The 19,108-nt window shown below is 43.2% G+C and overlaps 3 protein-coding genes across 3 annotated transcripts; 2 read left to right on the top strand and 1 right to left on the bottom strand.

Annotated features, from left to right (window-relative positions):
* Positions 1-1,358: 1,358 nt before the first annotated feature.
* LOC9270800 (RNA-binding protein L-like) lies at positions 1,359-5,840 on the top strand. The gene is made up of 7 exons (XM_015792090.3): positions 1,359-1,922; positions 2,624-3,107; positions 4,536-4,588; positions 4,658-4,788; positions 4,884-4,980; positions 5,066-5,266; positions 5,505-5,840. Exons 1-7 carry the CDS (start codon positions 1,461-1,463, stop codon positions 5,505-5,507), a joined length of 1,431 nt encoding a protein of 476 aa, XP_015647576.1. The 5' UTR covers positions 1,359-1,460; the 3' UTR covers positions 5,508-5,840.
* Positions 5,841-7,223: 1,383 nt separating this feature from the next.
* On the bottom strand, positions 7,224-13,074 carry LOC4343385 (DEAD-box ATP-dependent RNA helicase 32-like). Its single transcript, NM_001422170.1, has 8 exons — positions 12,664-13,074; positions 9,807-10,082; positions 9,391-9,714; positions 9,133-9,321; positions 8,900-9,061; positions 8,181-8,659; positions 7,897-8,054; positions 7,224-7,803 (listed from the first exon to the last, which is right to left on the bottom strand). Exons 1-8 carry the CDS (start codon positions 13,072-13,074, stop codon positions 7,484-7,486), a joined length of 2,319 nt encoding a protein of 772 aa, NP_001409099.1. The 3' UTR covers positions 7,224-7,483.
* Positions 13,075-16,627: 3,553 nt separating this feature from the next.
* Positions 16,628-17,547, top strand: LOC4343386 (18.8 kDa class V heat shock protein-like). The gene is made up of 2 exons (NM_001403103.1): positions 16,628-16,921; positions 17,007-17,547. Exons 1-2 carry the CDS (start codon positions 16,702-16,704, stop codon positions 17,306-17,308), a joined length of 522 nt encoding a protein of 173 aa, NP_001390032.1. The 5' UTR covers positions 16,628-16,701; the 3' UTR covers positions 17,309-17,547.
* Positions 17,548-19,108: the final 1,561 nt, after the last annotated feature.

Raw genomic sequence — 19,108 nt, forward strand, 5'->3', positions numbered from 1 at the left:
CTTATTGTTTATTTTTGTTCCTTCGATGAGAAAGCTAATCAAAGAGGATTTATATAAACAGAAAAAGACAATCCAAACCTTGGAATTAATTAACGCATTATTCGTGGTGCATAATTGCTCTGGGCAGAAAGTTGCAATGCTGCAAGAACTATTATGATACATGGCTAGTTGAGTGTTTTCCTATGGTATTTTTACACACTTATGATCTGATGACATCACCGGATTGGCTGTACCTTGAGGTCGGTGAAGCCTAACACCATTTGTTCAAGTGTATTATGGGGGACATAGATACTAGGATATGGATTTTTCATCCTTGTGGGGATGTCCTCTGATGTATCTTTATTTTACAATATAGATAGTTACAAAAATGCTAAAAAAAACATAGATAATGTATAGTATATTATCATGTGCCTCACCACAAAATTCAAGTCTAAACTTGACCTAACAATATCATGTACCTAATGTATAGTATATGGAGAAAGATCGTGTTCAACCGAGAAGGACACGTTCTAAACAGCTAGTTAAGGCCTTGATTGTTCCAGCTTAAAATTATTTTAATTTAGATTATTAGATCAGATTATTCTAAGCTATATTATAATAAGCTGACATACAATAAGCTGTGAGTTGTTTTGTTTCTCTGGATTATTGGAGGCATATAAGGGTAGTGAGCCACTCAATAATATGGAAAAAGCTCCTCCAGAGGAGATTATTATATTATAATAATCTATCATAACAATCTACTTGTTTGTTTCAGCTTATTCATAATAATCCAGATCATAATAATCCTAAACTGAATCAAACAGGGCCTAAGCTTAGCCACTCTTCGATTTCCATTAATATGTTTTTCAAACTGTTAAACAGTGTGTTTCGTACGAAAATTTTATACACAAAATATGCTTTTAATAAATCAAACAAATCTATTTTTAATTTTTTTAATAATTAATATCCAATTAATCATATTCTAATCATGGTTCTTGTTTATGTGCAGAACCATAATCTAATATAAAGAACTCACCCTTAATCCTAACTTGGAAAACATAAATTGTGTCAAAAAATATTTCAACCAAAGCAAAATAGCTTGACCAAGTAGTAAGCTTTTTTTTGAGTTTGTCACCCTCCCAACATTTGCATCATATATATCCAAAAATATATCTTTTTTTTCATACTCCTACATGCTATGGTTATCGCACCATTGATGACGCATCCAACGGCACAAGGATTCCTCGCCAAAAAAAGAAAAGAAAAAACAGAAGGCCGTTTCCAAACCAAACGGACACCCAGCCGGGCCCGAGACAAACGGCGGCCCAGATCCGGCCCATAAAATCCCACGCTCCGCCGCGGCGCCGCCTCTTCCCTCCGATTCCCACGCATCGAAAACCCTCACCACGCGCTCGCCTAGGGTTTCGCCTCCTCCGCCACCGCCGCCGCCGCCGCAGCAGCAGCCGGGGACGCGACGCGCGATGCAGCAGCCTCCCCCGCCGACGATGAACGGCGGCCACCACGCGGCCCCTCCTCCGCCGCAGGTCTCCGGGGCGCCCCCGCCGCCGCATGGCCACTACCAGCAGCAGCCGCCGCCTCAGCCGTACTGCCAGCAGCAGCAGCCGCTGCCGCCGCACTACTACCAGGCGGGGCCCCCGCACGCGCCTCCGCCGCAGCAGCCGCCGGCGATGTGGGGCCAGCCGCCGCCGCCGCCGCCGCAGTACGCGCCACCTCCGCCCCAGCAGTTCCAGCTCCCGCACCAGCAGTACGCACCTCCCCCTCAGCATTACGCGCCGCCGCCGCCGCAGCAGCAGTACGGGGCGCAGATGGCTGGCGGGCCCGCTCCGGGAGGCGACGAGATCAGGTCGCTGTGGATCGGGGATCTCCAGTACTGGATGGATGAGAGCTACCTCTCCAACGCTTTTGCCCCCATGGGACAGCAGGTGATCTTCTTTCTCTGATGTTAGATTTGTGCTGAGGATGTCGTGGATTAGGCGCTTTTGATTTTGATTTTTTATGTGTGTGGATGCATTGTAGGAAGTTATTCAGTGCTAGTGAAGTCTAGCATATGTTATAGCTCTATTTTAATCATCATGTTAGAGCTAGAAGTGCTCATATGCTGTAATTCTTTTTTTTTTTTTGTTATAAGTCATTAGAGCTCATCATGTTAGGGCTAGAAGTGCTAATATGCTGTAATTCTTTTTTATATAAGTCATTAGAGCTAAAAGCCTTTATGGCTTCAACCTTTTGAAGCAATCATGCTTTTTAAATACCATTTGATATAATATATTACAGCAAAACAACCTGAAGACCAAAAAAAGGCCTTTAGACCCGAATTATTCAAGGCCTAATGAAAACAGCAAAAATGTCCATTGTGTTTTTAAATGCGATACTATGCCCTTAAGAGTTAAAATTAAGTCAATAACTTCCTTTACGATTTTGATTTTGTGAGAGTTTATCGTTGCACATGTCATTTTTTAAGTTGATACAACCGATATAAGCAGTTCTGACATTTTCATTTGTGTTATGGCATTTTTTGCATTTCTGTTCGTATGCTCTTCTTGTCTTGCTGAACAATTTTGTGCTTCCCCTTTTATACAATTATTATTACTGCTATTGGTAATAATGCTTTTGATACATGCAGGTTACCTCTGTGAAAGTCATCCGCAACAAGCAGAGTGGGCACTCTGAGGGTTATGGTTTTATTGAATTTCAGTCTCACGCTGCTGCAGAATATGCTCTGGCTAACTTTAATGGGAGGATGATGCTTAATGTTGACCAACTTTTCAAGCTAAACTGGGCTTCTAGTGGTGCTGGTGAAAGGCGTGCTGCTGATGATGGTCCTGAGCACACAATATTTGTTGGTGATTTAGCTTCTGATGTTACAGACTCCATGTTGGAAGAAGCATTCAAAACCAGTTATCCTTCAGTTAGAGGAGCCAAAGTTGTTTTTGACAAAGTCACTGGGCGATCCAAGGGATATGGTTTTGTACGTTTTGGAGATGAAAATGAGCAAACACGTGCTATGACTGAGATGAATGGAGCGACCTTGTCTACAAGGCAAATGAGGCTTGGGCCGGCAGCTAACAAGAAGAATATGGGTACCCAGCAGACATATTCAACAAATGGTAGGCACTTAGTTAACTTCCAGTAAAGTATTAATTCTTGTTGTATTGCTTGACCCTTGCTTATATAGAATCTTGCAGGATTACTGATTATTAGAACCTCTATGGGTCAACATTTTGAATACCAAATCTAACTCACTTCATATGCTAACTGTGCCATTTGCACTTGCTGGATGGGAGCTGTTACCACTTCTTTTTTCTAGTCAATTTACTAAAGGATAGCTGTCATTGCTTCGTTGCTGTAAACAGACACTTCATCCTGCTGTTTCCTTTATAAGATTGGGGTAAATACAAATAAACACAACCAAGTAATGGAAAACTAAACAAAATTCATGTTTCTCAAAGCAGGACGCCATGCCACCTTATAGGGTCTGGAATTGTCTTCAGCTGAGATACATGTCACAATCCATGGCCTCAGTTAGGTCAGTGTTTAATTTTTGCGAGAATTTGGTTCTGAAGTAAGGAGCAAATATGCTACCTTCCTGTTCTCCCTTTCTGCCACTACATTGAGATAACTACATTCTGCGAAGTTCTCTATCATATTCCAGTACTTCCAATTTTAGCTTTAATTATCTATTTAGGTTTCTCTATCTAGCCTTCCCACAGTCTTAATGTACCTTTCTGCTTCAACCTATCATTCCTTTTATTTGCACCAACCTATAAGCAATATCACATTGTCTTCTCCAAATTATTTTATATTGCAGATTCCTTTTGCTCCTCTATTTTCCATTTCCCCATTCATATGTTATCTGTAATACTAAAAACTTTCTAGGTTTTATTCAAATAATGCAGGGCAGCAAGTGATATGTGATAACTATCTTCTTGAACATATTTATATACATGGGCAAGATTTAGGTGTGGTCACAAATAAGAGAAATATTTGTGCTTTATAAAAGCAATTCTCAGTTTACTACTGATGAATGATTGGCATACTGCATTTGGAACTTATGAATGCCATTAAGTTTCTATTTTTGTATATATATGCCGTATAGGTTAATTGCAGTTCATAGGTATTATTGCACATTTACTGCAAAGTACATGGGGTGGTCTTGAGCTCCATCCATCAACTCAAATTCATAACTGACCTGCCATACTAACATCCATGCTCCTGTATCCAGTTTATTCTTGTATTGCAGCTAAGCTGATGCAATCAGTGAGTAAATCACGTCTGTGAAGCAAAGGACTGCTTGTGTTCCTTCCCGACCCTCCCCTAACAGTGTTTGCTCTTTTTTGTTTGCTGATTGATTCATCGTAGTTAGACAGCAATATTCACATGCACTTTACCCTCTAGGTTATTAAGGAATAGTCTGTCTACAGTTTTGTTTGCTTTGGTCTGACTAGCAAACATGATCACTAACATTGGTTTGGGGTTTTGAATATTATTTAGTATGATCTTTCGGAACTTATGGTGCTTTTGTTTTGTCATTGCAGGTTACCAGAGCTCCCAAGGAAACAGTTTGGAGAATGATCCCAATAATACAACAGTGAGTAACTTTCTGATTTACTTAATTTCTAAGAGTTGCTGTTTCCTTATTTTTCGTATTGTGCAATAGATCTTTGTGGGCGGGTTAGATTCCAATGTAAATGAGGACCATCTAAAGCAAGTATTTACTCCATATGGGGAAATTGGTTATGTGAAGATTCCTCTAGGCAAGCGTTGTGGATTTGTCCAATTTACTAGCAGGTTAATAAATTCTTCAGGCTTTCTTTGCTAACCATCTTTAAACCAACATGTGACCTGATTCTTTATTGCTTTGGTTATATTGTATTTTTTTTCAGGTCATCTGCTGAAGAAGCCATCCGTGTGCTGAATGGGTCTCAGATTGGTGGGCAGCAAGTTCGGCTTTCATGGGGCCGTACTCCTCAGAACAAGCAGGTTTGTGTACAGAGTTGAATTCCTTGCCTTTGATGCTAGCTGTAGCCTGCATGTGCATAGGTTAACCGTAAAATCATCCTTTCAGGCTCCCCAGCAGGATGCCAACCAGTGGAATGGCAACTACTATGGATACCAACAGGGCTATGATTCTTCTTACTATGGTGCACCCAATGCACAGGATCCTAGTGCGCAAAACTACTATGGATATTCTGGCTATGGCAATTACGAACAGCAGCAGGAGCCCCCACAGCAGCAGCAGCAACCCCCACAACAGCCCCCACAGCAGGTATGAGATCAAAAGCCCAGTCAAAACATCCACATTTTTTTTCCTCATTCTCATCATACGCTACACAAGTTAACCTTTTAGACTACAACTGAGCAAACAAGCATTGATGAACATCTGCTTTCTGAACTGCAATTGTCAATTGAATCTGTAGCCACAAGATAACAAGTTCAGTACATCATTTATCACACGATGATATGCTAGCATGTTCTTGGCTGACAGTTAACCTCATACTATGCAGTGACCATGGCGACGTGCAACTTTCAGATCTCGCAGTTGGATTATCAGGGTGTACATTTTGCGTGAACTCGAGCTGGCGCTTCCTTAAGTTATTTGTAGATGTCTTTGTGTGGATGAGGTCGTGTTCTAGCTCCGCTACCACCTGTCGTTAGACGACTGATCGAACCCTTTTGACAGTAGCCAGTGTTTCGTTTTTTGGGCCTCCCTGGGTGTGATGATCATCAAATCTGATGCTCTGAGAGTTACTGAGGCGACTAATGTTATTTATGGATGGTTTGTTTGGGCTTTTGCATGGAAATGAAACCATCACCCCCCTGTGAGGCTGTGATTCCCGTCAGTGCTGCGAGTCCTCTGATCTTCACTTTTTTGTCATGAAATCAAAGCGTTCGATGGTCGGTGCCTCCCTTTTGGGTTATCCTTGTAGAGGTAATCATCAAAGTTCCATGTTGTTTTATAGGCGAGGGCTGCAACAGCCTTTTCTTACAACCAAGTGTAAGGTGTACGCCCATCTTCTTTACCAACTTCCAAACACATCTTCCTACCACCTTCGTGACTCGTGAGTCGGTGAGTGTGCTTGAAGGTTGAACGTGACAACATGCCCATAGCACGGCAGCATCGATGCATTCCGTGCATGTTTCCAGCAGCTTCGCAATTCGCATCATTTGGGCCCGCTTATGCTTATTAGCTAAAATTTGGATTTCCATCTTAAATTTTGAGTTGATTTTGGGTTATTTTATCAAAGTTTATTTTTCACAAAAAAGTTTTATTCACAAATTATTTTTAGTTTATAGATATGTTGTTTCGCTTATTTTATGAGGCCTTCCCCGAATAAGCGAAACGATGGAACCTTTTGCTATATTTGCTGTAGATATTGTGCCTGTAGAGCAAGTCATGTCCACCGAACACACCCATTGCATCACCACTCAGCAAATGTTCATTTTTTTCCCCCTTAGGCTTATGCTTATACTCCCTCTATCTCATAGTATAAGACGCCATCAAAACTGGCACGGTTTTCAAAACTAATATTTAGCTTATATTGTCTCATATGTTATAAGGTTTGTAGCAATAAAATTATAATCATATGAAAGTAAATTTAAATCTTAATCTAATGATATAATTTTTAATAAATAAAATTCATTTCATATTGTACTATGTGGTCAAATGTTTTAAATGCTGAATTTTAAAATGCGTGCGCGCCTTATATTATGGGGTAGAGGGAGTATAAGTCAAAATTTAAATTTTAACCGTTAATTTCCAGTTGATTTTAGGGTTTTTCTATTGTATTTTATTTTTCAGTCTTTGATTTTAGATCACTAAAAACACATATATAAAAATTTTATTAAAAAAATATTTTTCGTTTACAAATATGTCAATGACACTCATTATATCGAACACAACATGGCACGCATCTCATTATATCGAACACAACATGGCACGCATCACCACTCAACGCCTCAGCCAATATGAGACACGATGCCACGTAGCAAGTGTTAATTTTAGAGGAATATGGTGTTTGAGAGAGAAAGAGGAAGATTGAGAAAATGTAGAACAAGTTGAGATATTAACGTATAATTAATTAATTTTTAATTACTTTTATATGATTCTTAAGTAACTTTTCTATATAAATGTTTTGCAAAAAAAAAACATCGTGTAAGCCAAAAAACCAAAAAAGATAGATATGTTCTCCTTTGTGAAAGAACGGGACTTTGGAGATTGAATATGGGATGGGTTCAAAGAGCAAAACATTTGTGTATATAATAAATGGAAATTACAATACCCTCAACGGTAAGTACATAATATAGTAACACCATGTTTTCCATCAAAATTCTCGACGTACGACTAGAATGACAGAATCTGGTACATTTCCAGATCCTATGCATATATCAACTCCCGGGGAACTAGACTAGCACTGATCAAAATTTCACTCTCCGGTTGCAGAGAGCTGCCTACATTAACATCACGCGGTACAAAACCATTAAATTAACTGTGCATTTTACTCAAAAGCTTCAGGGCCAACGCCTCCTGTTGAGCGAGAACATCCCCATCCTTCGCCGCATCTTTGCTGCCTTCTTCGTCATCGCTGTTGAAGTACCTCTTCTTACCCTTGGAGGCAGTCCTCTGGTCTCTGTCCGACTCCGAGCCACTGTTCTCTGACCCTGCGTCCATTTCCTCATTCCTCTTGCGCTTGAGCTTCAGCTTCTTCTGTAGCTTCTTCTCGCGCAAGATCCTCTTGTGTTCGAGCTTGTCCTCCTTGTCATGCTCCTGCATCTCTCTCAACATCTCTGCGTACCTCTGGGAAACTATTGGAATAGAACCAAAAATTACATATTAGTTTTTGAGCTCATAACCTACCTGCAGAATACCATGAATTGATCAGAAGAGGATGAACATACTTTTATCCTTGTCAATTACATCTCCTGAGCCCACTTCTTCAGCTATGGATGCAAAAGGAGGGATAGTGTGGCCTTCATCGTCAAATTTGACCCTTGTGCCCAATGGCCTATGCACGTTTATCTTCAGCTTCTTCTTTTTCACGGACTTATTTCCCAACCTGATAATGACAATAGGTTTAGAATAAATGCCACAAAACAGTATCTACAAAAAGAAATTTCGTGGTCTGAAGTTAAAAGGTGGAAGTAATTCCCCATACTGAAAAAATTACTTGGAAGGGACTTACTGTGTGACTTTCTCTGGTTCATTATTTGTATCTGCAGTGGACACCTTGGGATAAAGGACATCATCAAGACCATCAGCCATATTTACATCTGTTTGCTGCTCCTTGGGATAAAGGATATCATAATCTCCATCATCCTCAATTAAGTTACTTTTGGCCTGTGGATTAATTTCTATAACTTCAGGTTTGGAACTTCTTTTCATCCGTTTCACATCAATATCCCCCATATATTTCTTTGGCACATTCTTTTTGTGGCTAACAAAACGAATCTTTGGGGTAACAGGAAGACCAAGAGAAGCAGCATATGCGGCAAAATTCTCCATAGAGAACCTGCTCAGATCAAACACCTCTTTGTCGCTCTGGAGGTACACTGACTTCAGATAGGTGACAAAAGCCCTTTTACCCAGTTGCTGCAAATTGGGATATTGCACCAGCACTGACGCTATATTCTGAGATATCTGCTGCAGTTGTTCTGTGTTTGGCTAGAACAAAGAAATTTGGACAGGTAAAAAAATAGGAAATGAGCACATGAAGTATTTGCAAGCTCTAAATGCACAAATTTAGCAGTTCTATGGTAAATCACCTATTGACACTGTTAGTTTGTCATCAAGAATAGATTTGTCATTTCAAAGCTTACCTCAAAGTGAACTGACATACATCAATCTTAAAAAATAGTTTTTTTCCACTAAGCAAGTGTAATAGAAGAAAGGATTATTGCTAACCTTTTTAATATGTATAGGTATTTTACTTTCAGCTGCCTTCAATTTTTCAAGCATTTTCTCTTCCTCTGGACAAAGGAAGATAAGAGCTTTTCCTCTCTTGTTATAACGAGCTGTACGGCCAACTCTGTGGATGTACAGAGCAATGTTTTCTGGGCAATCAACCTAGAAAAAAAAATGAATAGATTAGAGGAAGCGAAGTTCAAGCAGATAAATAGTGTTTGTAATTAACTTACTTGTACGACCCAATCAACATCCTCTATATCCAATCCTCTAGCAAATATATCAGTTGAGAATAGAACCGAGTGTCCCTCTTTGAACTCTGCTACTATGGCCTGCTGTACTTCGTATTTCATCCGTCCATGCATGCATCTCAAAGAAATACCAGGACGGAGCTTCTTGAAAACTTCATACACAAATTTTACCTGCCAAGCCTCATGTTTAAAGCAAATACAACAAATATGCAACCTTGAGAGAAACGAACAGATTATCACCTGCTTGACACTGGATAAGAATACTAGTATTCTTGACTTTAGATGACGTTTGATGAAACTCCAGAGCATATTTAGCTTCTGTTCAAGAGGCACAATCATGGCATACTGCTCAAGGGTATCAGGAGTAGCTGTTGTAGCCTCCTCATGCACACTTATATATTCAGGATCCTTCAGGCTAACCCTTGCAAGGTCCTTAACTGATTTTGTTTGTGTGGCAGAGAACAGCAATGTTTGTCTAACTTTGGGAAGCTGAGAAACAACATTGTCAACTTGCTCTTGGAAATTTTTATCAAGAACTTGATCTGCCTCATCAATCACCAAAATCTGTTTCCTACCAAAAAAGGCAGCATTTTAGATTATCGATATATCAACATTTGCAATTCACCAGTCTTATAGAACAAGATATGTATAGTGACCTGGATCTGTGAGCAATCAAAGTTTGTGGTCTCGCCCATGTGTTGAAGTAACCGCCCAGGCGTGCATACTAAGATATTCATGTTGTTTATGACTGCCTTCTCTTCATCAAGACCTTTGCGATTACCAACAATACAAGCAGCACTGAAGCCATGAAGCTTCCCTACCTTCTGGAAAACATTAAAAATTTGCCCAGCTAAATCCTTATTGGGAGAAAGAACAATGCAACCCACACCATCCTCGGGACCCCATCTCTCTCTGTACAGCTTCTCTAAAGCCTGCCAAATAGAATTGTGATATGGTAAGTTCATCAGGCAAATTTTGGTCACTATTACCTTGGAAAATAATTTGAGCTTGCCAGTCAATATGAAACAAATACTATAGTTTCAGTTTCAAGACAACGATTCACAGAGCTAAAATCTTTTCAAGAAAAAAGTACAATGAGGTAGGATGAACTCAACTCAGCTTTTGTCTGTCTCATACCAAAAAAAGAAAATGTAGTCTCATACCAAAAAAAGAAAATGTAACATCAGCAGAACAATATAGACCGATCAGTCTCATTCATAGCTTTGCCAAAATCGTTTCAAAACTTTTGGCAAACCGTCTAGCGCCAAGACTGAACGAATTGGTTTCTCTAAACCAAAGTGCTTTCATCAAAAGGAGAGCAATTCATGAAAATTTCATCTACATACAGAATCTAGTCAAAAGGTTCCATCGAAATAAAGTCCCGACACTGCTTCTAAAATTGGATATTAGCAAAGCATTCGGCTCCATCAGCTGGCAATTCCTTTTAGAAACCCTACAGGCTTTTGGTTTTGGAAGCAGATGGCGCGAATGGGTATGCTCACTCTTCCACACTTCAACCTCACAAATCCTGCTCAATGGAAAGCCAGGACCGCCAATACTGCATGCTAGAGGGTTGAGACAGGGTGACCCACTATCGCCAATGCTGTTTGTCCTCGCCATGGAACCACTAACTCGTATTCTCAGGAAAGCGGAAGAAGCAAACCTGTTATCCTCTCTGCCGTCGGGACCGCTCCACTGCAGAGTTTCTATGTATGCTGATGATGTTGCACTCTTTGTAAAGCCTACGCAGCAGGATATCAACAATCTCAAGAAGATCCTAGAGCTTTTTGGGAATGTGGCAGGTTTGATCACCAATGTCCACAAATCAAAAAACTACCTATTGCATGCGCAGCAATTGACATCAACCATGTTACTGGACATTTCCCAGGGCAAGTTGCATCCTTTCCAACTAATTACCTTGGAATCCCACTTCATCTAAGGAAATTAAGGAAGCTAGATTACATCCCTTTGATTGATAAGATTGCCTCAAAGATCCCGGGTTGGAAAGGAAAATATTGCACTGCACCTGGAAGAGAAACCTTGATCAAGTCGGTACTTTCCTCAGTACCTATCCACTTTCTCACTGCACTGCCGGCTCCAAAGTGGGTCCTAAAGAGGATCGACAAGATTAGAAGAGCTTTCCAGTGGAAAGGGGAGGAACCAGAAAATGTTAAACTGGGCGCCAGCTTGGTGAGTTGGCACATTGTATGCAGACCGAAGGAACTAGGTGGAAGAGGAATTCTGGATTTGGAGAAATTTACCTCCGCCCTAAGACTAAGATGGCTGTGGCTAAGATGGCAGGATCAAAGTAGGCCCTGGGAGGCAATGGAAAGCCCCTGCAACGAAAAAGACATTTGCCTTTCCCAGGCATGCACACAGATCTCCATTGGCAATGGAAAAAAGATTTCTTTTTGGAAAGACAATTGGTTGCAGGGTCCTTGCCCCAAGGACATCGCCCCTACGCTTTTCGGTCTGGCAAAAAGGAAAAACAGAAAATTGGATATAGAATTACCGAACAACAACTGGCTATACTCCTTTAGGCAAATTACGACCATCGAAGCGATCCATGAGCTGGTCAACCTTGGATCCTTGCTCAATCAAATTGAGCTACACGAAAACCAAGAAGATGAGATAACCTGGACAAGGGGCAATACAGGGAGGTTCTCTGTGCAAAGTGCATATCGTGCACAGTTCATTTGATCCATATCAGACCCGGTGTTCCTTGTAAACTGTAATGCAAAGGCGCTTCCGACACAAAAATTCTTGGGATGGACCCTACACCAAAGGACCCTAACAGCGGAAAACCTGCTAGTAAGACATTGGAGTTGTGACTGGATCTGCTCCTTATGCCGGCAAGCCTTTGAAGACACCGATCACCTTTTCTGCCATTGCACATTCATCAAACAGACCTGGCAGAGAGTTGCAGCTGCAAAGGGCTTCACGGGGAACTTCGACACAACCTCGGCTAAGCAGTGGATGCACTCACTGGCTTCTTCTTGTTCCAAGGAGGAACCAAGGTTAAGGGTGGCGGCACTCATCAAGACCTGGTGGCACACATGGCTACAACGAAACGCGAAGATCTTCTGTCAACAAGAACCAAACTGCCAACAGACTGTGTTCTACGTCCTTGAAGATATTAACGAGCAAGAGTGGGCGTTTAAGCCCCCTTAAACTTAGGCGGACAATTTCCTCTTCTGTAATGTAGTTAGAGCCCAGCCTTCATGCTCCAGGGCCTACCAATATTCCTGTAATTAGCGCACTATGTAATAGCGCCTAGCTAGACTTACTACACTCCCTTTTCTTCTAATATAATCGGCAAATCTTTTGCCGCTTCCACTTCAAAAAAAAAACAATGAGGTAGGAGTAGAAGTGAACTCTAATTGCATATTTCTACTTGCGGAGATTGCGAACCACACCACTCATGGGAGTACGTGAATTGTTAAAAATCAAAAGAGGCTGTATTCCCGAAATGAGGGAATTCACGGGAGCAAAAAACTAGCAGCATGAGATTACCGGGATGACGAAGGCAAGGGTCTTGCCGGAGCCGGTCTTGGCGGCGCCGAGCACGTCGCGGCCGCAGAGCGCGTGGGGCAGCGCGGCGCGCTGGATCTCGCTCATCTCCGTGTACCCGGCCTTCCGCAGCCCGTCCTTGGTCTTATTCGACAGCGGCAGCTCGTCGAACCGCGCGCAGGCGCCGTACTCCGGGTGCTCGCCGGCCGCCTTGCTGGGGACCCCTCCGGCCCCCTTGGCTCCCCGCTTGGCGGCGGCGGTGTCGGCGGGCGAGGAGGAGGACTTGGAGAGGGGAGGCGGCCTGGTGCCCCGGGCGGGCTTGCCGGCGTCGATCCAGGCCTCGAGTAACCGGATCTCGTCGGCCTCCCGGAGGCGCGTCTGCTTCGCCGCGCCGCGGCTCCGCGGGCGGCGCATGGCTCCGGGTGGGTGGCGGCGGCGGCGGCGGTGGTGCTAGGGTTTAAGGTTGCTTTTGGCGGCGGAGGGATTTTCTGGTGGCTCTGGTTTAAAGGGGTTGGAGTGACACCGTGACAGGCTTGATAATGATAATTCTGAAGTATAGAAAAAATGCAAAACATCAAAACTAGGTAGCTCATCAACCATAATTAATTGAGTATTATATTAAAAAACTTGAAAATAGATCAATATAATTTTTTAAAAACAACTTTCTTATAAAAAAATATTAGCTAAAATATACCGTTTAACAGTTCAAGAGGGATGTGCACAAGAAACGAAGCATGGAAGATGGAAATTTGTAGGCTCCGATAATATTTTCAATCTGATACAACAAATACAACTTTTGAGCTATTTTATATTACAACTTCGAGTTATATTTTGTTATAATTTTCAAGCTATAAAGTCGGTCCAACCACTTTAAAATTTATAATTTTCAAGTTAATCCAATTATTCAGAAAATTATAGCAATAATAATATTTAAAGAAAAAACTACGAATTTTGAAAATAACTGCATATTTAGTGCAACAATTTACTACAGTTATTGCAACGATCAGAAAACATGCTATAGCATACAGGTAAAACATTAACTAAAATAGTATGAGGTTGCTTTTGTTTCATTAAATGTTCTAACTAGTAAGGTGCGAAACATCACACAAAAGGAGCATTTGTAAAAAGAAAAGTTGTGCATGATCCATAAAATTAGTGAAACATCAAAAAATATTTGATGCAATATCTAAACAAGCAAAGTGAAACATTAAAATACAAGTGATGAAAAAAAGTCTACAACTGGATAATCATCGTTCAATAGAACTTAACATGTCATAATTTAGACCTTGTGCTAGGTTAGATTAGGCATTGAATATGTAATAATTGGACTTAAAGTTGGATTAGTGATGGAGGGTTGAGTTAGTTCAAACCCTTTAACCTTTTGTAGAGAAGACATGAGTGAAGGGAGGATGTAGAGAATTAGGGCTGGTAACCTAGGCTTAGCCCTTCAAGATTTCATAAAAAAAAGCATGAAATTTTTTTAAAGATATAAATAACCTGGATGTGATATATCCCTTGCTCCATCTATAGAGGAACACCACAATTTAACCATGGGTTGGGTGAAGTGTCCAAAATTTTGGCTCAACGCCTTTAACAACTATCATGTGCTTATATATTGTTATCTAGCTTTTCTAAGTTGATCAATGGTAAATTTGGGTCGGATAGTTGTCAGTATTTCATATTTTAACTAACTTTTATAACATACTCTACGAACATATGATCGGGTAGATTGTGTAGGAGGCATGAAAAGAAGCACTATTGCAAATTTTTAGGAGTGCATGTCAATTACCTTGTGAATACATATATTTAACACATGAACTCACTCGTTATTGTATCAACAAAGGCAAAAATTGCTATGGGATACCCAAAATACATGGTCTTTGTAGGAGTCATGAGGACATTGCAATAACATGGCTTTGCCCGTGGACACCCTAAAAATATTCACTTTTAGAGAGAGAAATTTCACAAAATGACTGTTTTGCCCATAGAATCAAACTTCTTTGCCACTAGATGTGCTTACTCCCTCTGAAGAGATGTGACCAACTATAACCCGGCGGCCACATCAGGCAGAGTCTTGCCACTTGCCTCTTGGGTTCAAGAAAGTGTGCAATGTGCAACATATCTAGGGGTGAAAATGGTCATTTCGTAAAAATCCTCTCTCTAGAACAAACAAAAATCATAAAATATTGCATGTGGTATCCTTCAATAAAAAACTAAAATTTTAGGGCGTTCATGGGCAAAGCCACATTCTTGCGATGTCCTCTAGCAAAGATCAAGTTATTTAGTGTCTTGTAGAAATTTTTGCCAAATTGGAGAAAAATTAGTTGACCAAGCTTTCACAAAGGAGTTAATGTGATTTTTTTGGAGACGATTAGGAATTGGATGTGTTCGGAGGTTTGCAAATCTTTGAATAGTGTTTCACCTTGTGCTAAAGAAATGTTGCAATGTATCATCACCAAAAAAAATGTTTCAAAATGAATTGTTTCCTAATATTTCATCATCCGTTGAAAAATGTTTCATCGCTTTTATCGAAGATGTTGCAATAAGATGCAACACTCAAGAACATTGACTACAACACCCAAAAACCGATATGTGCAACATTCAAAGATACCATCTGCAACATCAATTACCAGTGTAAGCAAGTACCAAAAAGACGGATTTGAAACGTCAACAAACATTGTGTGCAACATAAAAATAATCTACAACAATCCTCGCTAGCTTGACATTCCCACCAGCCTCACCTTCACTGACGATGGTGCCTCAAGTTCCACCCCGTGCACCGCCTTCTTGTGCCGCCACCACTGAGCTCGGGTCCACAACCAGCGATGGTTGCAGCTCCTCATGACACTGTTGCCGCATCGGCAAGCTCAGGGTACTCTCCGATGACTGTTGTACCTCCTCCTTGTGGCGCCGCGTCTGGTGAGCTTGAGATCATCTCTGAGAATAACACCTTCTGCTCTGCTCAGTGCACCTCCTCCTCTCAGTGCCGCCACCGCCACCACTGGTGAGTTAGGGTACTTATGTGCTCAGGGCCTTCTTCAGCGACATCGTCTTCCTCTGCTCCGAGGGCTTGGCTCACTTTTCTAGATTGCTATTTGTTGGAATATGATAGAGGTGGGGAAGGGAGAAGAGGGAGAGAAGAAGACAGGGAAGGAGGGCGTCCGATGCCTCCGTTAGCGTTGGATGCTTGACCTAAAAAGTTTATGTGATTTTTCTGTTTCTGCTACATTATATTATAACCATTAATATATATGGACATCTTACCAACTTCTAGCTCTAGGTCTCCTGTTTATTCAATCGGTTCAAGTTGGATCATAATGTACGGCCGACAATGACCCATGAATCTACAAAAAGAAAAAAAACTTTTTTCCAACAAAAAATGACTTCACAATTTAATTCTTAGGTAAAATTCCAGTACACTCATTTTTCAGAAGATATAAATTCAGGTACTCTGCCCACACTCACACTCACACTCAGTTTGAGCCGTTCACCGTGGTAAGCTTAGATTAACAGTATATTGTTAGCCCTAAAAAAATTACCCTCCTTTTTAAAAAAGATACGTAGTAGTAATAGAATTTTTACTGGCTGGAGCCATGGACAGAGGTGAAACCAAGATATTTGCAGACAAAGCCGTCTTTTTTATTCAACAGCTCTATCTTTAGATTTATTCGTGAAATAAACCAAACAACATATTTGTAAGCGAAAATAATATATAAATAAAACTTTTCTATACGTGTTCTTAGCGATAAAAACAAAGATTAAAAATAAATTTCGATGAAAAAAGTCTTAAAATCAATTTTAAGTATAAAATAAAAAATTTTAAATTTTAGCTGATAAGTATAGCGAAAAGATGAGTCTGCAGTACGCCGTCCCTTTCCGCACATGGGGACCTCACATGCAAGTTGGGAGGAGGAAATCGAGCCGAGCTAACCACAACTTGTTGGTTGCTGCAACAAGTTGCAATCTTGCACCCTTTCTCCGGCTATTTATGCAGCCGGAGAGTGACCGGGATGCGGACGCCGGCCGGAGAATCCGCCTGCCATGGATTATTACTACCCCATGGAGGAGGAGGAGGAGGTGCACGAGCGCCCAAGATTCCGGCGCCCGGTCCACCCGTGGCAGTGGCACCATTGGCAGAATCTCCTCGGCCTCCTCTCGTCGTCGTCTCCGTCTCCGGCGACGGCGGCGGCGGCGCAGAGGTGCAGCCATGTCAGCTGGGAGGAGACCGCCGCCGCGCACCTCTACTCCGCCAGCCTCCCCGGTAATCAATCAAAAACATCATCTCATCGAATCTTTTGGTGCTTTGATTTCCTTGATTGATACGAAGAGAGGAATGGTGGGGTTAGGTGTGAGGAAGGAGGAGATCAGGGTGGAGGTGGAGGACGCGATGTACCTCGTCATCCGCACCGAGCTTGATGACGGTGGCGATGGCGACGGCGGAGGCGGCGGTGGCCGGAGGAGCTTCGCGAGGAAGTTCCGGCTGCCGGCGATGGTGGACGCCGACGGCATCTCGGCGGAGTACACCCACGGCGTGCTCAGGGTAACCGTCCCGAGGCTGCATACGCGGGCTCGCCCCGTCGTCAACCTCGCCGGCGGCGGCGGCGGTGGCGGTGGCCCGGCCTGCGACCCCGTCGCCCGAGCAGCCTGATTAGTGATTCGATATCAATCAAGAAAATTACTTAATTACTTATTTAAGTTGCACTGTGAGCTTAGGATTGGGGAAGTAATAGCAGTATAGTGAACTGTACAATTCTCAGGCATTTCAGAATTTCAGAAAATTGCCAAATTGGCAGTGCCTGTTCGTTATCTTGTAGTATCAGTTGTTTTTTGTGCTATAGTACTCTATTTCTGTTCTGTCGCAGTAAAACGTGAAGGATTTAGTTTTGACTGTGCTGTTGTCAAGGAGATGATTTGTGCCTTTTGTGGTTGAGAATTGGAGATGGTTGGGTGTGGATATTGCCAAATCTTCTTATTTTGGTTACTGTTGGTGTGAGAAAGCTGATGGGCGATGACGGCGACGCTTATGGAAGGTGACGCGCACCTTTCCTCCTCCGACGACGTGATATACGGCGCCGCCGCATACTGGATACCGGGATTGGCCCAGCGGTGGCCTTGTCGGCGGCGCGTCGCCATTGCGGCCTAGCGTTAATGGGCCACAGGGTTGTGGTGATCCGATTCCGGGCCAACTACAATGGGCCTAATCGTTTCGGCCCAACTAGTATGGCCTGGCCAGCACGTTCGGCCATAATCACATGGAAAAAGTACATATGAGGTCCCTCGTATTGTTATTGGATTATAAAATCGTCCCCAACTGCAAAACCAGATATATATCATCTCTCAACTTACAACACGGGATCACTCTGGATCCTTAGGCAGTTTTGACCCTGATTTTATCCGACGTAGCAGCCGAGTCAGCGTGGGACCCACGTGTCAGGGTGTCCACGTCATCACCTTTCTCTTTCCCCTCTTCTCTCACTTCCTCCTCTCTCTTTCACTCTTCTCGTCTGGGTGGGCCGCTCGGCACGTGAGGAGGAGGCTGGTGGGCCGGAGCGAGATGCGGCGACCGGCACCGGACGACGCGACGGCGGCGGCAACAATGCGGGATAAGGGAAGGGCGGCGGCGGCGGCGGGAGCATGGGGGAGGCGAAGGGGGAGCATTGGGACAGCTATATACTCGTCTACCCCGACGCCGTTGCGGCGCGCCTGTCCCGGACGAACTCGTCCATCTCTGGGAAGTAGCCATCGTGGCTGACGGTGAGCAGCGCCTCCTTGATGTTGTAGATGTGGGAGGGGCTGTCGATGATGAGGCGGAAGTATTAGGGGTGGTTGTGGATATAGAGGATGATCTTGAGGTGGCCGTCGGGGAGGCGGGGGAAGCGATCGGCATTGCGGGGCGGGAGAGGAAGAGCACGCTCTGGCGCGAGAGGCGCGGAATGATGTCTGGGCCGAGCAGGATCTTGCACTGCAGGATAGTATGGTTGTTGGCACCGCCGCCGCCGCCGCGGACGAACGAAGTCGTGGTGGCTGGCGCAGAGGATGCAATCAGCGTGAGAACTACGAGCACGACAGCGGCGAGCGTGGAGGTGTGAGGAGCCAGTCGTCAAGGTAGGCGGTGTAGGTGCGGACGAACGCGGAGAAGTCCCAGGCCCGTCGCCACGCGTTCCTCCTCAAGATTGACGGGAGAGGAGGGGGCGGGGGCACCGAGGAAGAGGGTGGTGGAGGAGAGGAGCACGTGGAGCTCGTCCACCGTCGCCGCTCCTCGAGATCACCGGGAGAGAGGGGAAAGGGCGGGGACGTCGAGAAAGACATAGCTAGAGGAGGGGAGCAAGGAGTGGAGCATGTCGGTCGCCACCCACTACCCACATCGTTGTCGGGGTCCTTGGGTTAGCCACTGCTCGCCGCCGCCCGTACCGTTGTCGGAGCGCCACTCCAGATGTGAGGAAGAGAT

Source organism: Oryza sativa, chromosome 7, assembly GCF_034140825.1.
Source record: "Oryza sativa Japonica Group chromosome 7, ASM3414082v1".
Taxonomy (NCBI): domain Eukaryota; kingdom Viridiplantae; phylum Streptophyta; class Magnoliopsida; order Poales; family Poaceae; genus Oryza; species Oryza sativa.

Coding starts and splice junctions, on each gene's coding strand:
- LOC9270800 (XM_015792090.3), top strand. CDS start 1,461: ATGCAGCAGCCTCCCCCGCCGACGATGAACGGCGGCCACCACGCGGCC. Junction 1,923..2,623: donor TTGCCCCCATGGGACAGCAG/GTGATCTTCTTT, acceptor TGATACATGCAG/GTTACCTCTGTGAAAGTCAT. Junction 4,981..5,065: donor GTACTCCTCAGAACAAGCAG/GTTTGTGTACAG, acceptor TCATCCTTTCAG/GCTCCCCAGCAGGATGCCAA.
- LOC4343385 (NM_001422170.1), bottom strand. CDS start 13,074: ATGCGCCGCCCGCGGAGCCGCGGCGCGGCGAAGCAGACGCGCCTCCGG. Junction 9,715..9,806: donor TTGATTGCTCACAGATCCAG/GTCACTATACAT, acceptor GGTAGGAAACAG/ATTTTGGTGATTGATGAGGC. Junction 9,062..9,132: donor ATGTTGATTGGGTCGTACAA/GTAAGTTAATTA, acceptor TTTTTTTTCTAG/GTTGATTGCCCAGAAAACAT.
- LOC4343386 (NM_001403103.1), top strand. CDS start 16,702: ATGGATTATTACTACCCCATGGAGGAGGAGGAGGAGGTGCACGAGCGC. Junction 16,922..17,006: donor CTACTCCGCCAGCCTCCCCG/GTAATCAATCAA, acceptor TGGTGGGGTTAG/GTGTGAGGAAGGAGGAGATC.